The 21,527-nt window shown below is 48.5% G+C and overlaps 1 protein-coding gene across 1 annotated transcript in view; it reads right to left on the bottom strand.

Moving 5' to 3' along the window:
* Positions 1 to 412: 412 nt before the first annotated feature.
* The window catches only part of LOC307048510 (forkhead-associated domain-containing protein 1-like), a gene marked incomplete at both ends in the record, with an annotated part of 154,093 nt that continues 132,978 nt past the window's right edge, over positions 413 to 21,527 (bottom strand). The window contains 8 exon segments of the mRNA XM_079697600.1: positions 413 to 529; positions 8,658 to 8,820; positions 9,357 to 9,577; positions 10,001 to 10,096; positions 13,003 to 13,127; positions 13,816 to 13,945; positions 18,740 to 18,872; positions 20,086 to 20,245. Coding sequence (XP_079553726.1) covers positions 413 to 529; positions 8,658 to 8,820; positions 9,357 to 9,577; positions 10,001 to 10,096; positions 13,003 to 13,127; positions 13,816 to 13,945; positions 18,740 to 18,872; positions 20,086 to 20,245 — 1,145 coding nt within the window.

The raw sequence follows: 21,527 nt of genomic DNA, 5'->3' as shown, positions 1-21,527 counted from the left end.
TTCAGATATAAATGCACTCTACCATGGCCCCAACAGCCCTGAGGTTACCATTCTGTCCTGTGGCCCCAGTACACGCCCTGGGTTTTCTCAACTGCGGGCTTCTCAGAGCTCCTTGGAGGTGTGACATTTGGGTTTGTCACTACCCAAACACATAATTGTATCTACCAGGCCTAGGAGTCTGAATTTCAAACTTATTCTTCATATGCCTGTGTATGTTTACATTCATAATATCTGTGAAAAGAACCCCTCTCCTCACACACTCCAAAATACAGTATTGTGCTAAATACCAGTCTAGGAAGCAACACACTAGGGTAGCAAACTTTAATGTCCTAAAAAAGCATCTTAATAGTTTGACGCAGAAGAGTTACACTGACTCACGGAGGATCACGCGAGGCCCAGTGGGACGACGTTTCTAGTTCCTTCCACCAGGTTTAGAAAACAGAAGGCTCTGGCTGGATTTGCTGGACATTTCTCTCTTCAGCATCTCCCTTCCTTGGTCCATCTTTGGGGTGCCTTTTCTGGCTCCAACCTACAACAAGCAAGAGCAACAAATGACCAAACTCTATAATTGTAGGGAGATCCCCAAATATATCTCAAATGGCATTTTTTTTTACTCAAAATAAAATCTTTGTTGTAAAAAATATTTATATACACACATAGACGTGAGCAAAACGAAGGTAAAATGATCCACCATTATCACACTACCCACAGGTAACCTTATTCACATTTTGGTGTACACTCTTCCAGATACACAGATAACGTTTTCTTCCGACATTTGCATCTTTTTTTGAACCAGGAGTTTCTGATTATAGGCAATTTCATTGGGATGGACTTTCTCTCGAAAAGCTGTTACTGAACTGAATGCCTTATGTCTCTGATGTGTTAGGAGGGTAAAATGCAGCATACTCTAGGGGGTCTGTCTAACCCTTTTCTGAGCACAACTCCTGGATCCAGGCAGCCATGTGTGTGACTCTGTCCCTGGTCATAGCTGATCGGGCACTTGGCACGGGCTGGGCTTTTAAGATGGTCACTCCCAGGATTTGGGTTTATGGGCTCTAAGATGCTACTTGCTTCCTGGGCTGGTCCTTTGAACTGGGGGACCGTGAGGTCATTCCTTCCGGTCACATGACTGGAGAGAGCAGAGATCAGGGGAGCCACACAGAGACACAGAGAGGAGATACGGCCTGTGTGTGCGTGTGCGCATGCTTGTGTGTGTGTAAAAGAGATGATGCCTGAGATCTGATGGCTTACCAGTTCTATTTCGAGGCCAGGCTCTCTTTCAGCTCCCAGTTTTTATGAGGCACTCACCCCTATATCCTTAAAAAAGCCCACTCCCCCCCCTTTTTTTTTGCGGTACGGGGGCCTCTCAGTGTTGTGGCCTCTCCCGCTACAGAGCACAGGCTCCGGACACGCAGGCTCAGCGGCCATGGCTCACGGGCCCAGCTGCTCCGCGGCATGTGGGATCTTCCCAGACCGGGGCACGAACCCGTGTCCCCTGCATCGGCAGGCAGACTCTCAACCACTGCGCCACCAGGGAAGCCCAAGGCCCACTCTTGGGGAAGGAGTCGCCCAAGTTACACTTGGCAAGGAACCTGGAGGAAACCTTTCTGTACTGAGGAGATTCTAGACACCAAACTTCTAAGCTCAGGCTGGAGGGCAGGGAGAATGAATGGGAAGCTGGCTCTTTGCTCTTAGCCGAAGTACCATCTGCCCCGCTTCTGTTAAAGCCAGAGGCAGCGTGAAGTTCCAGGGGGTCTCACATCTCAGAGAAGCACAATGTTCCCACAACATCCGGGACCCATCCCAATATCTCCTCTGCCGTTTCACATCCCCAGGTGGTCCTCAGACAAAACCTAGATGTAGGGCAGTTTCTTCCTCCTCCCAGCTCAGTCATATATGTGAGCGAATAAGTAACAAACTTCCAGTCGTTTCCACTTTGCAGGGTGGCAAACGTCTCAGATCAAGTGGGGCCCTCAGGATGCTCTCTATCCTCTTAACATCCTGTTCTGGGGAATAACCACCTTCTGGTCTTAGCACATGGATGCTGGTTGAGAAGCTTCTATTTTCCAAATATATCCCTCACCTAGAATATCTTTGTTTCTTCCCATGATAATTTGGTTGCCTCAGCATGACTGTGGCCTTTTATCAAACTTGAATGTCTCCTCTCTCATATTCAACCAAAATGTGTTTGGCTTTCTAGCTTCCTGAGAGCTCGCCTCTACTGTCTGCAAAGTGGGAACGTGGACTGGCTTAATTCCAGTTCCAGGGCTGATTTGTCAATGGCAATGTTTCAACATGTTCAAGATTTCATGGTCTTAATTCTCAACTTTGAAGAGAATTCTAGAGGATGCTTCCTTGAAATTTAAGAGAAATGCCACTGGAAATGTATCAGGTTTATTACCTGGAGGTTTATAACCTAAAGGAGGAAAAGCTAGCACTCACCTGGGTGTCAGATCTGCACTGATTCCCAGCTCTCCTACTGAGCTGTGTGGCTCTGGACAAAGAAAGTCTCTGAGCCTCAGACACCTCATCTGTAAATTGGGTATAATAACAACACCCACCCCATAGGGTTGTTGTGAAGCTTAAAAGAGATACTGCACGTCGAGTGTTTGGCTCTGTGCCCAGCACATGCCAAATGCTCAATACATAATAGATGTGGGATAACTGTCAACTGGGCTTCCTGCTGACGTTCTAGGGTTTTCTCTCTTCTCTCTTCTGGCTCACCTGGAAATGTGAGTTCTGCATCTTTGAGTTCTTCATCAGCTCTACAAACATTCGTCTCTTTAACACAGAAAGAATATTGACAAAATTTAGCTTATGTTCTTCTTTGCCTTTTGCATCAGAGAAAAATGGATTTTTCTCAACTTTCAGATGCTACCCATTTGGATGGAATGTTGAGCCTTCCTAGGTGAGGAGGTGAGGATAGAGGTCTGCAGAAGGGGGTGTGGCTTTGGGGTAACGCTACACTGTCCTGCTGCACCTTTTAGGGAATCTCTGTTCCAGATTCCAGCAGAGAAGGAGGTGGTCAACCAAGAAGGCTATGAAGGATACTGTATTCTTCTTGGAGGACAGATCTGCTTTAGCTGGAAGCAGAGCCTCCTAGATCAGTGGAAGAGGCTGTAGATGTCCAGTGGCTTTCCACCCAGTGGAAATGTTGAAAGCCCCAGTGGCTAACCTCCCTGGCAGGGACTACAGGGGCCTGTTGGGAAGACAGCATCACTGAAAACCTGGAGCTTGCCGTTCCCCTGGGGTTTGATTACTATTGCTGACCCTGATCTGCTCAAGACCCTGCACCTCAGGGGCAGCTCATCAAAGAAAGAGCATCCCCTAGGCACTGGAGACACAAAAGTGAGAGGGAACTGGGGTCTCCCTTGCAGACTGACACTCCGCAGGTGAATGTGCAGTGGTGTCAGGAAGGAGACGTTCTCCTAGAGCCCTGAGCATCCACTGGGGTCGCCAACCTGATTCCTACAGCGGCCAGGAAAGTAAAAGAAGTGGGTGAAGTGAGCTGGGCTGGTGGTGGACAGCAGCAAACACACGAGCCCAGCGCCTTTCTAAGGGGCCTGGAAGATGGAGGCTTGTGATGGTGGCTTGTGGGTCTGTGGGCCTAGGGTCGCCAGATCTTCCAAGTTTCCCAGAGAAGCTGGAAATCCAGAGTATTCCAGGAAACTGCCCTATTTTGAAATGTAACTTTAAAAAAAATCCCATGAGCCAAATGGAATATATCTGTGGGCTGCCATCTTGCGACACCTGCTTCAGAACCTCCCTGCTTGGTGTCTAGTTGGTGCTCAGTAAACGTTGGAGGGGTTGCCAGATAAAATACAGGATGCCCAGTTAAATCTGAATTTCAGAATGAAGACAACAAATTTGTTAGTGTGAATATGCCCCGTGTAATATTTAGGACATTTATACTGAATAGCTTTTGTTGTTTATCTGAAATTAAAATTTAACTGGGCATCGTGTTTTTTGTTTGTTTGTTTTCCCCTAAATCTGGCAACCCTACCGGGTAGTCACAAAACTCAGGGAGGAAATAAGGCTGTCTTTTGGGACAGGGCATAGGTGCTTACAAGACTCTTCCATTCTCCCAGAAGGATGCTAACTCTACCCTCAGAGGACTGTCCGTGAAGGCTGATGGGCCCGTATTGAATTGACAGTTGCCCTCCAGGCATTTTCCGTGGAGAAGGCCTCGAGCCTGCAGCCACTCAGTATTTATCACAAACTCAGTTGAGACAATCACTATCCAAATTCCCAGATATTATAAAGCAGGGGTTAGTTTTAAACCAACAGCCTTCTTCTCTCCCACCCCATCCCCCCCGCCCCTTTTTTTTTGCAGAACCGTTTATCCAAGCAAAATCCCATGAGGAACTTGGGGTATAAGATAATGGAGAGCTTCTCTGGCGGGAGAAAGGTGTCTGTGCTTTGAGAGTCACACCCTTCAATGGCACCCAAAGGCTCCAGGGAACCCCAGTTTGAACATTGCTGCAAAATTCCGTCCTGGATTAAGTTCCATCAGTGGGCAGCTGGGCACTGAAGGGCAGAGCCTGGCCCCTGTGCACCTGCTTTTCCTGAACTTTACTGAACTCACTGGGATGTGATGAAGGGGGTGGGGGAGGGTCTTTTTCTTTAGCCTTCTTCTAGCCGTATGCTGCATAGGCCTGGCCACATGGTTCTACTTCATCATTGTGGGCGGAAGAGCACCACCCCAAGCCCCTCCCATCCCACGCTCCTCCTACACAACATCTACCAATTGTGGGGCTTCCCTGGTGGCGCAGTGGTTGAGAGTCCGCCTGCCGATGCAGGGGACCCGGGTTCGTGTCCTGCTCCAGGAGGATCCCACATGCCACGGAGCGGCTGGGCCCGTGAGCCATGGCCGCTGAGCCTGCGCGTCCGGAGCCTGTGCTCCGCAACGGGAGAGGCCACAACAGTGAGAGGCCTGCGTACCGCAAAAACAAACAAACAAACAAACAAAACACACAAGTGGCACGGAGGAAGCCAGAATCTTGAGAATACCTGGGCCCACGGAAATCTTGGAAGATAGTGAGTTAAAGAAAATAGGATAATGACGATGGTAGGAGAGCGTGTATGCTTTGTGGTCCTATGTGCTAAGGCTTTTGTATACAAGCTCCCATTGGGAAGGCTACGAGCTAGGTGCCATTTTTATTCTCATCTTAAAGGAGAGGGATCTGAGCTAATTAAGCAGAGGAAAGGTTAGGGTAGGTTTTCCTGGCTGAGACCACAAGGCAAAGCGGTGGTCACGCCCCCTAGCCAGGACTTGATTGGCTGGAGATTTGATTGGCAGGAGAGCTGAGCGGCTTCTCCTGCCAGAAGCAGCCGGTGCCCTTCAGCCTTTCTTCCACTTCAAGCCCTAAGAAAGGGCTTGCGTGCTTCCCAAGTGGCAACTTCTGTGCATTTAAAAATTTCTTATTGAAAATCCCAGCCTTAGCCCATTCACAAAAGGTATCTGGGTCCTTTCTTGGCCGTGGCCCTAGTCGTATTCACCAAAGAGAAGAGCGCGTCCCATAAGAGCTGGCGGCTTTGGGAGGACCGGGGAAGGCGTCAGCTGGCAGGAAGCTCCCTGAAAGAAATAGAGGAATCCCCACCCATCCATGAGCTGCCTATTCTTCCCCCTTAGAAACGGGGCTTGCGATGTGCCAGGCACTGCAGGCATTTTGCCATTTAACCCTCCCGCTGCCCCACGCAGTAGGCCCCTCGCTAACAGTTTTGGTTGCTTTTGTTGAGGAACCTGGGATACAGAGGTCAAGCCACTTACTCAGGGTCATTCGGGGCAGTGGTGGGGCTTGACCCCTATTTATTTGACTCCAAATCTGGCCTCTGAACTCTGAGAGACACTGCCGGCTTCTCGATTGATGTGGGATGTGGATTCGAGTGAGCACGGCCTGGGCCGCGGTTCCTGTCCCTCTGCCACATGGACAGAGCCACAGGCCCAGTTCGCTGTGAAGGCCCAGCATCTTATACCAAGTCTCATTTTCACAGCCAAAGATATTAGTGTGGAAATATGACTTTTGATTCTTGAAAGGTCTGCTTGGTGAAGAGATGGTCCAACATTAAAACGACAAACTCCATTTTTCTGGGGGGGTGCAATTCTGAAGGTTAAGATGTGTAATTTCATCTCAGTGCTTCAACCCTGCCACCTCTGTGAACGGGTGAAGAGTTTCAAAGTTTTATACAGAAGGCTAAAAAACTAAGGCTCCTTGTGAAAATACTAAGTGTAAAACTTAGAAAAGAGGAATTCTACTTTCTGTTAATTTCTGCTTAAAGACAACGAAGATATACTCCCTGGAAGGAACGGATGCCAAGACAGATGTATACAAGTGCCCTTTAGGATCCAGCAAAACTTTAAAATATATTATTGTTTTCTTCCTGACAAACAGGCTGGCATGTCCCTTGCATTGTGTATGAATGAGGCAGCCCATGAATAATGCATGTGAAGCCTGATTATGTAAATCCTCAGGTTTTCAGTACATGACAATGGCTTTTTTTGGGCCCTTCGCTGTCCCATTCTGTGGTCTGGTGTCTCTGCTTTGGGGCCTAGTCTGCCAAGCCCTGGGGGCGTGGGTCGGGGGCATTTCTGGGAGGGGTGAGCTCTCCAGAGGGCACATCAAAGGGAAAGTCACAACTCTGTCACTGGCCCAGCTCTCCCTGGCATTGCTTGGTGTGAAAGGAAACTGTCCTCTGCCTGAGGCAGCCCCATGACACACGCATACTAAGGCCTGTGATGTTTAATTCACAGCAGTGAGCACTGGAAACACCGCATCCACGCTCCCTCAGAGCAGGACAGCCACTTTTCATTTCTGGGGCTCTAAGCCAGAGAGCCTGCTGTCTGGAAACCTATTGCCTGGAAGGTTCGCAGGATGGAGGGCAGGCTTCTGCAAGGAACTATCTGACCATCACCTCCTGGTTGAGGAGAAGGGCACCCTTCTATGACCTTGGCCTCCTTAGAGCTCATGCAGGCAACAAACACACACATACAAATACACACACATGCCAACACACAGCACATACTCACATGTACACACATACACGCAAGCATGCGTGTACAAATACACAGCCCCAAGTCAGAAAGACTGGAGTACTATTCTGGCTACTCAGAAGAGCAAACCCAAATCTTTATTCTCAGAGAGCTTATTCCTCGGTGTATCCCTGGCACCTGGCAGAACAATGAAAATCAGAAGCACCGCCTTTAAAAACACTCGGGCTGTTCACTCAACTGATTGTGGTCATCATTTCAGGAGGCAGGGAAGTCAGATCATGATGCTGGACACCCTTAAGCTCAGTACAGTGCTGTGTGTCAATTATGTCTCAATAAAACTGGTAGAAAAAATAGTTATCTGGATAGAAAGAACAAGATAAAATACACGAATTATCAAAAGTTAAAAAAATACAGACGAGCTAGACTATGAGTCTCAGAAAGCACTGTTCACAACAGCCAGGACATGGAAGCAGCCTAAATGTCGATGGAGGAGTGGATAAAGAAGATGTGGTACAAATATACAGTGGAATAATACTCAGTCCTAAAAAAGAATGAAGTAATGCCATTTGCAGCAACATGGATGGACCTAGAGACTATCATACTATGTGAAGTAAGTCAAAGACAAATATCATATTATATCACTTATATGTGGAATCTAAAAAAAATGATACAAATGAGCTTATTTACAAAACAGAAACAGACTCACAGACTTTGAAAACAAACTTATGGTTACCAAAGTGGAAATGTGGTGGGGAGGGATAAATTAGGAGTTTGGGATTAACATATACACACTATTACATATAAAATATGTAATCAACAAGGACCTACTGTATAGCACAGGGAACTCTACTCAATATTCTGTAATAACTTATATGGGAAAAGAATCTGAAAAAGAATAGATATATGTATATGTATAACTGAATCACTTTGCTGTACACCTGAAACTAACACAACTCTGTAAATCAACTATACTCCAATATAAAATAAAAATTAAATTAAAAAAAAAGAAAGTTTAAAAAAATAGAGGCAAGCTAGACTATGAGTCTCAGAGAGGTTAAGCTAACACATATATATGGAATCTAAAAAAAAAAAAAAAAAAAAAAAGAAGGTTCTGATGAACCTAGGGGCAGGCCAGGAATAAAGACACAGATGTAGAGAATGGACTTGAGGACATGGGGAGGGGGAAGGGTAAGCTGGGACGAAGTGAGAGAGTGGCATGGACATATATACACTACCGAATGTAAAACAGATAGCTAGTGGGAAGCAGCTGCATAGCACAGGGAGATCAGCTCAGTGCTTTGTGACCACCTAGAGGGGTGGGATACGGAGGGTGGGAGGGAGATGCAAGAGGGAGGTATCTGAGGATATAGGTATGCATATAGCTGATTCACTTTGTTATACAGCAGAAACGAACACCACACTGTAAAGCAATTATACTCTAATAAAGATGTTAAAAAAAAAGAAAGCTGCCTGAAGTCACACAGTAAATGGCAGAACAAGAGTCTAAACCTAAGTCTGCCTAACGCTAAAGCTATTCTGCCACCTTCCTTTGCAATGAGCGAATGCATTCTGTGCTGCCTGGATCCCACTGGGACCTCAGTTGGCTGTTTCTAAAGGGAGCTGAGGGGCAGCCTCAGAGGCTCTGCTCCGAGCAGGGACCTCTCACCTTCTGCTGCCTGATCGCCCTGGTGACCCTCTTCTCCTGGTGCAGCCGCTCTTCCATGTGCGCCACGGCCTCCTTCAGCAGCGCCTTTTCTTCGGCCTCTTTGGAGATGTTCTTCAGCTTTGCCACCTGTGACTGGTACATCTGAACCGACACTTTGCTCTGCCTGAGCACACAGGAGAGACAAAGTCTCTTTTCTCCTCATCTTTCTCACTCACCACCAATGCTCCCGACCTGGGAGATCCTCAGCACACTTCCATGTATGCCTGGCTTCGCGGTTTCATTACAGGTGGGGGGAAGGCTGAAGATGTGGGGACTAGAGGGCAGAATAAATAGCCCATTGGCTGTGGACGTGCAGCATGCAGGGGCCAAAGGTTATGCTACCAGCCCCTCCCAATTTCCCAGAGAGGGTGGGGGAACGGATACCACTGAAAATAGGATGGAATTATGAAAAGCACACACATGGTGAAACATCAGACACATTTATAAAAGGTGCACCTTATTCCTTAACAGTAGGGTACTTTAACTGCTGCTTTCTTGCCCAGAGACTTGGGTCCATCAGGCCCTCAGTCACCATCCCGCCTCCCCCCTCCACACCCAGGCCTCTGTCCTCTTGTCCTGGTCCCTACGGGTCTGCAGCTGCACCGAGGTTTAGCCTGGAGAATGGAGGCCTGGGCCTTTTGCCGGGGACACGGGCCATACTTGAGCTGTTCAATGTCCTTCTCGTATCGTCTCAAAAGCTCTTCTTTTCTCTGCAGCTGGTTCTTGAGTAGGGTGATCTTATCAAACACCAGGTAGAGGTCTCTTTGTCGAAGCTGGTGGACTCTCTCCCTCTCTTTTGGGGAGAGGTGTTTCATGGACACGTGACCTGACATATCTTTGATGTTCATCATAGTCCCGAGGGTTTTGCTCATATCCAAGTACTACGAGAAAGCGTTTCACAGGTAAGAGGCCTGGCCCAAGACCGCTGGTGGCCACTTTGAGGAGGCAAACATCAAATTCTGTTTCATTCATTTTCTGCAGTTGCAGAGAAGAAACACATGCTTTGCAAATGAGTGCATTTGGGGCTTTTAGTAGGACTTTCATTTTCCCCCGCATCCATTTACACTGTGCCTTTTTGAGAATTGGGGGGAGTGGGGGAGGGGGAATGACAACAGACATAAACATTCATTCTTACTACCCAGTCTTCCAAGGAATTGGGCTCTGCAATTTCCAGCCCATGCTTGGATAGGAGATGGGTCTCGTGGAGCTACTGTAACAACTAAACATGTATGTGGCGTTGGTTTTAAACTATCTGCAGGGCACACAGGTTTGGACAGGAGGGGACTGATGCTGGGTATACCTACCAGCTTTTCACTAAGATCTAAAGCCTCAGCCACATCCGTTTTCCCTAACTTCTCAGTGGCCATGATGGACCCTGGGCTGGAAAGGCCATTTTGAGGCTGAAATAAAACAAAAGAAAAAAACTCACTTGGCATTCCATTATGATTTTCTACATCCAGAAGAATAACCCAAAGAATAATGGAAGAACTGCAAAGAATAATTTGAGAGAGTTGATTTTTTTAACATCTTTATTGGAGTATAATTGCTATACAATGGTGTGTTAGTTTCTGCTGTATCACAAAGTGAATCAGCTATACGTATCCATATATCTCCACATCCCCTGCCTCTTGCGTCTCCCTCCCACCCTCCCTATCCCACTCCTCTAGGTAGACACACAGCACCGACCTGCTCTCCCTGTGCGATGCAGCTGCTTCCCACTAGCTAGCTATTTTACCTTTGGTAGCGTGTGTGTGTATATATGTCAATGCCAAGAGAGTTGGTTTTAAATCCAGTCTGACTCTGTGAACTGCTTTCTTTAGGACTGTGTTCCTACCCCTTCAGAGCACGACTGCCTTTGAAATGATGCATCACTTGTGCCGTTCTTTGGCCACCGTCTCGTCTATCTTCCCTTTAGGCCAGTGGTTCTCAACCGGGGGTGACTCTGTCCACCCTACCCCCTCCAGGACATTTAGCAATGCCTGGACACATTTGTGGTTGTCATAATTGCTGCTGGCGTCTAGTGGATAGAGGACAAGGATGCTGCTACACACCCCACGATGCATAGGGCAGTCTCCCAAACAAAGAGTTACCTGGGTCAAAAAATCAGTACCGCTGATGTTGAGAAGACAAGCTCCAGAAAAATGGGGACCATGCGGCTTTTGCTCACTATCTCCCTCCTTGTGCCCAGCATGGCACCTGGCAACGAATGGTGCATAGTGGGCATGTTTGTTGAATGAACGAATGAAGGTTAAGTGGAAAATAGCCTCCCTCCTTTTTATCAAAGGAATCTCATTTCTGTGCAGCAGAAACCATGCCCTTCACAAGATTTGGCCCAACCTTCTCCTAGCTCTGGAACCTGATGGGTGGGCATCACTTCAGACCCTTTCCAGAGACAATGCAGATAGTGTTTGCAGCTGCATCTCCCTAAGACCCCAACCAGCCAGCTGGCTGCTGGAAGCCCAACTGACTGCATGGAAAGGCCACCAGACTGAATAGGGGACCTGATCTGAATGACTACAAATAACCATAATAAGCCTCCTTAAAAAATAACTTGGCTTTTAATGCTTGCCATGAGCCTCTCTTAGCCCTAGCATTTGCTGGCACTACCCTGAAAACCTCTGAGATTAAAAACAAAACAAGTACAAAAATATAAAGGCCCCCTAAGTGACTGTGATAGATGAGAGTGGACATATTTGTCTATGTATCTATGGAGATGAGAATAAAAGAGGGTATCTGAAGATGACAATAAACCGGGCAGATCTGCTGCAAAAAGAACCTGAGATGCTGCTCAGTGTCTTCAGCTACCCTGAGCTGCATCCTCTGTACCTCTCCAGACGCCCCCTCTTTTCCTGAGGGGAGGGTCACTAAGGAAGAGCCTGGGCTGCAGGATCCAAGCACACAGTCCCCACCCGGTCTCTGCAGGCTAGCAGACAGACCACCAGGGACACACCCCTGGTGTGTCTTCAGTCATTATTCTGCGACTTGGGTGAGGTACTTGACCTCCTGAAGCCTTAATTTTTCTTATCTGTTAAACGGGGACAATAATAGTAACTATGACACAAGGCTGCTATGATGGTTAAATGAGATAAGGCATGGAGCCGGCTGAGCTCAACGCCTGGCACACAGTAAGCAGTTCACAGATGTCAGCTATTCTTCCTCCTGCTCTTTCCTTTAATTACTGCCAACCTTGGAGGATTGAGAGTTGGGAGGTTTCCTGCTCTGTGGTGTCAGTGGTGGGATGAGGGCTTGTTGCCAAGGAGAAGGTCTTGGAAGCAGGATCATGAGGACATGAGATCCAGCTGAGCTCCCCACCTGGAGACGGTCCCTCTACTCCCAGCCTCAGAGAAGGAAGGTTCGAGTTTATCAGGAAGACCAACACGTTTCTGAAGACTCACATCTCTAGACGTGTGAGCAAATGTCTAGAAAAATTGTAGGAGAAAATGCTGGTACAGATAGGATGGCTTTATTATTTTTTCCAAAAGCTGGTTTAGACCAGCTGCCGCAGCAAGCCACGCTGGCCTGAGCTGTCCATTGTCATGTGTCAATCAAACACCCGATCAAACATCCATTTAGGATACAGGGCACCTTCAACCTAACAATCAAATTACTTCTGAAAATCCTGGCAAATACAAACTATGCTCCCTAAGAAAGGAAGTTTGTCTTGGATAATACTATTTAAATACTGTTTAATAATAATAACTATCATCTATTAAAGTGCTCGCTATGAGCTAGGCACTGGGATAAGCACTTTACATAATGATCTCCTTTAATTTTTCCATCCTCATTTTACAGCTGGGAAATGAAGTCCCAGAAAGGTTAGGAGCCTGCCCAAGGTCACAGAGCTTGCAGAGCTGGGATTAGGACACAGGTCTCTGATTCTAGAACTTGTGTCTTCTTACTCATCATGGCTCCCTTCTGCTGCCCTTTATGTGTTCATGTTTTTCAGTTTATAGCAAAAAGCAAATGTTAGGCAAGCTCATGACATAATGTTGTACATCAGCTTGTTGAATCTTTTCTGCAGAATATAACATGTGATGTGAAAAGGAGGGCCCAGAGATTGACCTGGCCAGCATCAGTGCAATGCTATATTATGCTGTACATGATGGGAAGCCGCCTTTCTATTCAAACATTGGATCGCTGGTACGGCCAGGCACCGACCAGTCCACACAAGTGTTAGCCCATCAGGGAGGACCTGGCCTCGAACCAATGATGTATACAGTGGTGCCAGGGCACACGGCTAGTGTCTGTCCTCATGCCCACCCTCCCCATGTGTCAGTCAGTGCAGAGACAAATTTCCTTTGGTTACCGTTCGGATCTCTACTCTTGAAAAAGTTGGCAAGTCAGGTTTTGCATCCAATATTTTCTGAACATTTTTTTCCATCCCGAGGGTCTTTAAGTCTAGAAATGATCCATCCATGTGGTCCTTGTGATCTATAAAAGAAATAATTTACACTCAAAAGAAAGGCTCAGGAAGAAGTTACTGCATATAAAAGTCACAGCTGCTATTTACTGGACACTTACCACAGGCCAGTACTAATTACCTCACCATCCTCCCTTGGCAGGTGAGGCATCAAGGCCCAGAGAGGTGAAATGACTTGTCCAAGGCCACACAGCTAATATGAGGCTGCAGCCTCAGAGGGCTGGGGCAGTGAGGGTGAACCTTCGGCCACAGGTGTGAGGATGGACTTGAACCCAGGCTTCTGTGTCCTAGCCCAGTGCTCCACCCAGCAGCAAGCTTGGTTTCTTGAAAGCCCTATTCCCTCTAAACAGGGTATTTATCCTGGGAAGTTCCCCAAGGTTGGTCCTTGCACAGCATCCGTCTATGAAAAAGTTTCCACTGGGCCACAATGAAATAAGAAAAAGAAGGACAAGGTTGTGAGTTTTTCATGAAATCCTGTTTATTTAATATCAAGGCCTGCTCTTGACTCTGAGCTCATGCCTACCCATCTATTTTTTTTTTCCTGCCCATCTTTTTTTTATAACTATGTTTTTTAGTTATGAAATGATGGGGATAGAAGATGGTGGTCCTGGCAAATTGGTTAGTCCCTAAAGTGGACCCTCAATTCTGGGGTCCACGGTTCTCAGCACAGAGGGGGTGACTAGGCAGGAGGAAACTTACTTGACAAGCAGGCCTTCTCAAGTTCTTTAATTTGCGCACGAAGCTCAGATAAGGCCTTTTTCTGATGCTGAATGACTTCCTCATGTTGGGACCCTTTGCACTTGGCCCCTAGATCACTGAAGGACTGCTCCTGTGGCCAGAATGGTGAGGACAGCAGCTTTATCAGTGATCACAATCTCCCTCCCTTGTATTTGAAGAAACATGAACAAATCATGGATTAGCAGAAACCCTGTCACTTACTTAGTACCTTGGAAAATATCATTACGGGGCTTCAGCAGAGAAGGAATTTAAAAATTTCATTTCGAATACAAAGTCACATCTAGGAAGATTTCCAACTTTCCTACCTACTTAGCATCACTATAAATAAGAGATCCCCCCTATGTTCCCTCCCCATGTTTTATTTCTTTTTTCTTCTAATATTCTTCTAAGCTTGGGTTTCCACTTGTCATTCTGGTGTCATCTCTGAACAATCACATCAAATTTGCTCCTGGAGGGGCTTTTTTTTTTTTTTGCCTGCACCATGCGGCATGCGGGATCTTATTTCCCTGACCGGGGATCGAAACCGCGCCCCCTGCAGCGGAAGCGCAGAGTCTTAACCACTGGCCGGCCAGGGAAGTCCGTGGAGGGGCTTTTTTTTTTTTTTTTTTTTTTTTTTTGCGGTACGCGGGCCTCTCCCTGTTGTGGCCTCTCCCCTTGCGGAGCACAGGCTCCGGACGCGCAGGCTCAGCGGCCATGGCTCACGGGCCCAGCCGCTCCACGGCATGTGGTATCTTCCCGGACCGGGGCACGAACCCCTGTCCCCTGCATCGGCAGGCGGACTCTCAACCACTGCGCCACCAGGGAAGCCCCACGGGGGGGCATTTTTTAGGTAAGAACATGTGATATTTTCTTCTTAGCTGGTCATAAGGGTGGTGGTTTAATATCTGCTGGATGGAATTTGATGGGCGGACTCCTGGCTGGTCTGGAGAAAGGAAAACACTCCTCTGAGACTTCTGGACCCTCTGGAACAGTGTGGTCCAACAGAACTTTCTGCAACAATGGAAATATTCTATATCTGCACCATCCCATATGGTAGTCACTAGCCATGTCGCTAGAGTTGGGTTTACGAAGGGCACAGGCAAGGAAAGGTCTTCTTCATCTCTTAAGGGTCATGCACATATTCTCCCCTTTGAGAATAGGAAGAATGCAGCTTTCTTCCTCCAGAAAAATGCACATACAAAAATTTGCAGACAACTTCTGGAGCTTCAGAGACCCCCTGAAGCCCTGTCATAGACTCCCAATTAAACAGTGCTCCCCTAGGGTAAGTGATTCATTCATTCACTCATTCCTTCATACGACAAAGGTTTATTGAGCACGTCTACGTGCCATGCCTTGTTCTAGGCTCTGGGGACTTAGCAGTGACTAAAACTGGCAAAATCCCTGTTGTCATAGATTCCGCATCCTAGTGTGAGCCGACAGACCATAAATAAGATAATCATGGAAAATATATGGTGGACAGTGATAGATATTAAAGGAAAAAACTGGAAATGGGATGGGGTGTTGGGAATGGTTTTCAGATGTAAATAGTGTGGCTAGGGAAGGTCCCAGTCAAAATGGCGAGAAAGGGAAGAAACTGACAATTTGTTTTATCACAATCTTCTAACAATTTTGGTTCAGAGAGACAGTGCTCACCAGACACTGTTTTAAGCACTAGGGGGAGGTCGGGGAACCAGGCAGAAAGCTCTGCTGCTGGGGGCTCATTTCTATGGGGCAGACACACCAAACAAGCAGAAAGACATGTTAAAATTCCAGAAAGTGATCAATGCTACCAGGAAAACAAAGCAGAGAAGAGGGAAAGGGACATTTATTTGCTCTTCCTTCCTTGATTCATCAAATGCTTATTGAAGGCCCGTGTGACATGTGCCAGGCCCCATGCTGGCGACGATGGGGACAAGGCTCAGGGCCTCCCTCGGGGAGCCCGGCAGGGCCGTCTGACGTCCTCCTGGGGCCACTTCTCACCCCATGTCCCTACCACTCATTCCTTCAGTTCATTCAGGCTCTGCTCCTGGTCTCCTCCCGGGAGGCCCCCTCCCACACGCTACTCTGCCCGGAATCCTGCTGTATCTTTCCTCGGAGCGTTCACTCCCGCTGGACATTTTGTTCGACGTTGACTTGTTTCTTGCCTGTGTCTCTCCTTTTCCAGAATGTGGGCTCTGTGAGAGCAGAGTTTGTCTCCGTTGTCGACTGTGTTGTTCCCAGGGCCCAGCCTTATGCCCCGGGCATAGTAGAGGCTCAATAAATACGGAGCCGGAAGGGGTCTGCCCCAGTGTTCCTGCTGGGACCAGGGTTCAGTCCCTGAGAGAAGGGGGCACTCTACCCCCGGCTGCACTTAGTAGGACCTCAATGGAGCCCGAACCTGGCTACAGCCAGCTTACTTGCCAGGCTCTTTCTACACTGGCCTCCCTCTCTTTGAGGGTGTATGTTTGCCTTGGGAGTAAACACCAGGAATGTCGTGTGTGTGTGTGTGTGTGTGTGTGTGTGTGTGTGTGTGTGTGTATATGCTGGAGGCTGGAGAGGAGGAGATGGGTGGGGGTGACTGGCCTTGGGGGTGGGGCAACTGCAGCAGCCGGGCTTGGTGACAGCCCTTCCTCTGCCTGCAGAGCTCGCCTGAGCCTGATGTGACCCTTACTCATGGCTCTTCTGGGAATTTGTTTATTTAGAGAAGATGGAGATTCTTTCTCATACAATGCTTAAGCCCTCTGACCCACTCTGGTTTAGAAAGCAGGAAGTAGCCTGAGTGTGGAAAGCCATTCTGAGAAAGAAAAAATCCTTTTTTACTTTTATCTTGCAGCCTCCCTCCCCCATTCTCCTCAACTAACCCCACCTCATCATAGAAATTAAAAATCACAGGCGTCTGGTCAACAGTCCTTTCCAGCAAACACGTGCAGCGTCGCAGGGGGTCTGGTGTGGGCAGGGACCCTGAGCATCCTCCCCTGAGCCCAGCACAGGGCCTGGCATACAGCAGGTGCTCAATAGTTGTTGAACACGTGAATGAACATGGGCCGGGTCCCGCACGAAGAGCTTGGATTCCGACAGGAGTGAGACCTGCTTCCCCCATGGAGCTCACAGCTGCGAAACCCCCTGCAGCCCCATCGCCAGGTGGCCCTAGTAACGAGGAGACACCTCTGCTAAAGTTCTCTGGATGGTGATCGTTGCCAGGGCCGGAGGGCTGGGCTGCCGAGCCCTTTCCTTCACGCTGCGGGCGGCCCTGGCTCACTGCTGTTTGGCAGGGGAGAGGCATCTTTGAGAAAGCAGGAAGGCAAGCTGACACATTTGGCCCTGTCTCCAAGTGAAAGTCCAAAGCCCATTACTGAAACGCTCTGCTCTCTAGTTTCATAAAGCAAAGGGTGAAAGGAGATCCCTGGACTCCAGGAAACCTGGGGCCTCCAGGAAGCGCCATACCCATAGTCAGCCGCCCACGGACAATGGGGAGCATCACAGTCCCTGCCACGGGGACAGGTGTGAGCGCCACCATTGAGGACCGCATGGTGAAGGCTGTTCTTGCTCAAAGACATGATCCCTGTGTGCTGCGCAGCTGGGACCTGCAGGCATGCAAAGGCCTCTGGGCAGAGGTTGCCAAGAGTCAGCCACGGAGCGTAAATGGCGTGGCTCTTTGGGAAGGCAGTTTGGCCATACCAAGCACAATTTAGGCTGTCCTCTGGACATCTTGGAATCACATCTAGGAATTTGTTCTACATACTTACAAGGATATTAACTACAGCAACGTGTGGAAGTAGAAACAAATGTCCATCAATATGGCACTGGTTGGATAAAAGGGACATGATAGAATTCATTGCTGCCGTTTAAAAGAATGAGGTAGATCTTTACATGCTTACTTGACAATATGCCCATTAAATAGTCTTATGTGAGAAAAAAATAGTTGCAGAATATATGCGGCTTGATACCATGTTTGGAAAAAAAACCTATTAAATAAATATATGTATATGTAAGCTTGCACGTGTTTGTGTGTATAAATTCATTTCTCAACAACCCCATGCGGGGGGTGGGGGCGGTGACTGGTATTACTCCCACTTCCCAGATGAGGGAATTGGTACTCAGATGCATCCTTGAGGTCACAGGGTTTCTGAGTGGAGGAGTCAAGATTGGAATTGAATCCAAGCCTGACCTTCAACCACTGCACAATCCTGACTGTATGAGCATGTGGCGGTTTCTGTGAGGAAAAGGTCTGATGGCACACATGCCAAGCTGTTGATAACATACATTTCACATAAGCAAATAATATTTTTGGAACTTAAAATGAAGGTGTTTACAAAAGCAAAGAAAGGGGCTTCCCTGGTGGCACAGTGGTTAAGAATCCACCTGCCATTGCAGGGGACACAGGTTTGATCCCTGGTCTGGGAAGATCCCACATGCCGCGGAGCAACTAAGCCCATGTGCCACAACTACTGGGCCTGCGCTCTAGAGCCTGCGAGCCACAACTACTGAGCCTGCGTGCCTCAACTACTGAAACCCATGCGCCTAGAGCCCGTGCTCCGCAACAAGAGAAGCCACAGCAATGGGAAGCCTGTGCACCACAACGAAGAGTAGCCCCCATTTGCCGCAACTAGAGAAAGGCCGCACGCAGCAGCGACGACCCAACACAGCCAAAAAAATAAATAAATAAAAAAAAAAATAATAAAAGTTCTCCTAGACCCCAAACTGCCCTCCTTCCCACATATATTCCTCCTGAAACATATTTCTGCCTCAGGGCCTTTGCAGTGGCCATTACCCTGCCTGGACCGCCCTTCCCCATCTGTGCCTTCTCATTCAAACTGGAACCTCACATCACCCTGTTAAAAAAAAAAAAAAAAGCCCAAAGAAAGCCACCACTGAGCTCTTTCTTAGCTTGTCTTTCTAGCTGCCCAGGGACAGGACAGGCACTCACCTCCTGGCTTCTCAAGAAAATATCGGTGTGGATTAGTTCTATCTGCACCGAGATGTCACACATCTGGGTTATGTTCCTGGGCTTCTGTTCCTTCTCCTTGTGCAGCTGGAGTCTGTGTTTCTCTTGGGAGGCCCTAGGGAAGAGAAGATGAGACACTGGGCAGCAGAGTGGTTGGCAGCATGAATTCTGGGAACCATGAATTACCTTTGTACCCACAAGCAGAATTGGAAAAGGGACTCCATTTTTACGCGGAACCAAAATCTTTGAGCCTTCAAGTCTACTGCCCGAAGATTTCTAGAGAAATGAGCTTCGGGGGACTTAAGGCTATAGTGACCAGAGAGGCAGGCCCCTACCCATCCTTGCTTCCTGAATTGGGTCTGCAGGACACCTGCTCTGACATTCATGGGGGGTATTTACTGTGTGTCTGCTGTTTCTAACACTTATTATGTGTCAACCCTTCTATTTCTCATAGAAGTCCCATGAGGAGGGGACTCTGCTTGCCCCATTTTACAGACAAGAAGAGAGACGTACAGCAATTTGCCTGCATTCGTGGAACTTGTAGGTGAAGGCACCTGGCCTTGAACCATTCAGCCTGGGTCTGGAGCCTATTCTTTTAACCACTATGTGAATCTGCCTTGGCCATGAACCACGGAGCACATGAAGCTACAGGGTATACATGAGATATCAATTCTACGCAAACTTTCTTGGGAAAAACATTAATCTTATGTCAAAATATGGATACACTATAGATGAAAATGCAAACTCACATGTATTTTTGAGACAAATCCGTGGGACAACAACAATATATTTAGTTTAAGCTGACCTCTGACACCTCCAGTCTATACCTTTGTACAGTCAATATTTACTATGTTCCTTTATATGCCAGGCACCGTGTGAATGCTGGGGAGTCAATAGAGTCTACACAGGGGTTCTCATGGGGAAGGCAGACAATCAGCAGGTGGGAGCAGCCTGGCTGTGTGAGAAGGGTTTGCTCGAGTGGCATGAAGGAGCTGATGGACCCCAGGCAGAGCAGGAGCCCTTGGCTATGTTTGGTGAGGGCAAATGATGGAGGGCTTCCTGGAGGAAGTGGCATTTAAGCTGAAACTCATCTGGAATATTGGGCAGGAATGTCTAGATGCACAGAACTGAGCAAAGCTTTGTTTTAAATGATGAGGTTGTAAAGCAATGAAATGTACGTCATTCATTCATCTACTCATTCATTCAACTCTTCAACCAGCATTGACTGAGCATCCCCCTCCCCCGGCCCTGCCTCTCTGTGCCAGGCTCCCTGGGCACTGGGGTGTGCCTGGGCTCCGCACACCCGCCGTGCAGACCTTCCTACCCACCTGAGTGCCTGCTTGAGGGCCTCTAGCTCCTTGTTCTTCTTCTCTAGCAGGCTGGTCATCTGTGCCATCTCTTCCTTGAGCACACTCAGCTCGCTGCTTTGTTGCTGGACCAGCGCCACGTTCCGCTCCAGTTCCATCTTCTGCGTCTCGTTAAGCTCCCCTGGGAGTGACGTGGAAGCTGGTGAGGGGGTCTCCCGCCCCGGGTCTCTGCGAGGGCCACAGCAGCTCTGCTAGGCCTCTAAGAACCACGAGGCGGTCCACCCTCCAGGGATGCTCTGGGGGCTTCAGTAAGAGCCGGGAGGTCTGCGTGCGTCTTCCCCCCACTCAAAACAGCAAAATAGCCCACCGGCATTACCTTTCAGTGAGTGCTGGCGCCATGATGCAGCCTGTGAGGCGCCTGCCCGGCCCCAGCTGTCAGGACCTGTGAGCCTGTGGCATTCTAGGGCACCTTCGGCTGCCTGCTCTGCATGTTTGCCTACGGCGTTCTAAGGCCTCTGGAGACTGCTCTGCTCATGAGCCTGCCAGAGGCAACAGCCTCCAAGCACGGACCGGTGGAGACAGGCTGGGGTACACAGCCCAGCTCCCTCCCATCCCAGGTGGCACCCCTGCGACCGCACTGCAGTAGTAACCTTGGTTCCCCACTGTGCCCGCTGACTGACCAGCACAGCCATTATCTGCTTTCTTCCCCCTCCTGTCTTACTTCACTTCCACTGCTGTTTTCCCTGGGATCATCTCTCAAATAAACCACCTGCAGTGGAATTCTGGTCTTGGGGGTCTGCTTGTGGGAAAACCCAAAGTAAGACACCTACACTGGGACTTCCCTGGTGGTCCAGCCGTTAAGACTCTGCGCTTCCAGCGCAGGGGGCGAGGGTCTGACCCCTGGTCGCAGAACTAAGATCCCACATGCCGCAGGGCCAGAAAAGAGACACCAACACTGCCTTGAGTCTTCAAAGCAACACTACAAGGCGGTTCCTAGTAACACCCCCATGTCACAGGTGCAGAAACTGAGGTGCACAGAGGTCAAGGGACTTGCCTCAAGTCACCCAACTAATAAACAGCAGATCCAGAGCCAGGTCCAGCGCCTCCCCATTCTAGAACTGGACACTGCAGCCTCTCTCCCATGTGTTCTCATGACTTAGTATGGAAAAATCACTCTTTGAGAAATCCTGCCCTAAAAGCCTTGGGGGCATCAGCTGGTCCAGACACAGGGAGCAAACACCACTGAAGCTCTGGGGTGCACAGGGTTTGAGATGGGGACGAGAGGAGTGTTCCTCACCCTCCCTCCACCTCCCCAAACCTAGTTATACTCCCCGACTCCTGCCCTTTGGCTGGATGGAAGCTAGGGATGGGAAAAGAAGACAGCTCTAAGAAGCAAGAAGAAGAGAGGCAACAATAAAAGTCTGGGGAGAAGAAGGTTCCAGTAGGAATATTCAGTCAGACTT

Source organism: Hyperoodon ampullatus, assembly GCF_949752795.1.
Source record: "Hyperoodon ampullatus genome assembly, chromosome: 2".
Classification (NCBI taxonomy): domain Eukaryota; kingdom Metazoa; phylum Chordata; class Mammalia; order Artiodactyla; family Ziphiidae; genus Hyperoodon; species Hyperoodon ampullatus.
This window is presented reverse-complemented; position numbering and strand designations above follow the sequence as displayed.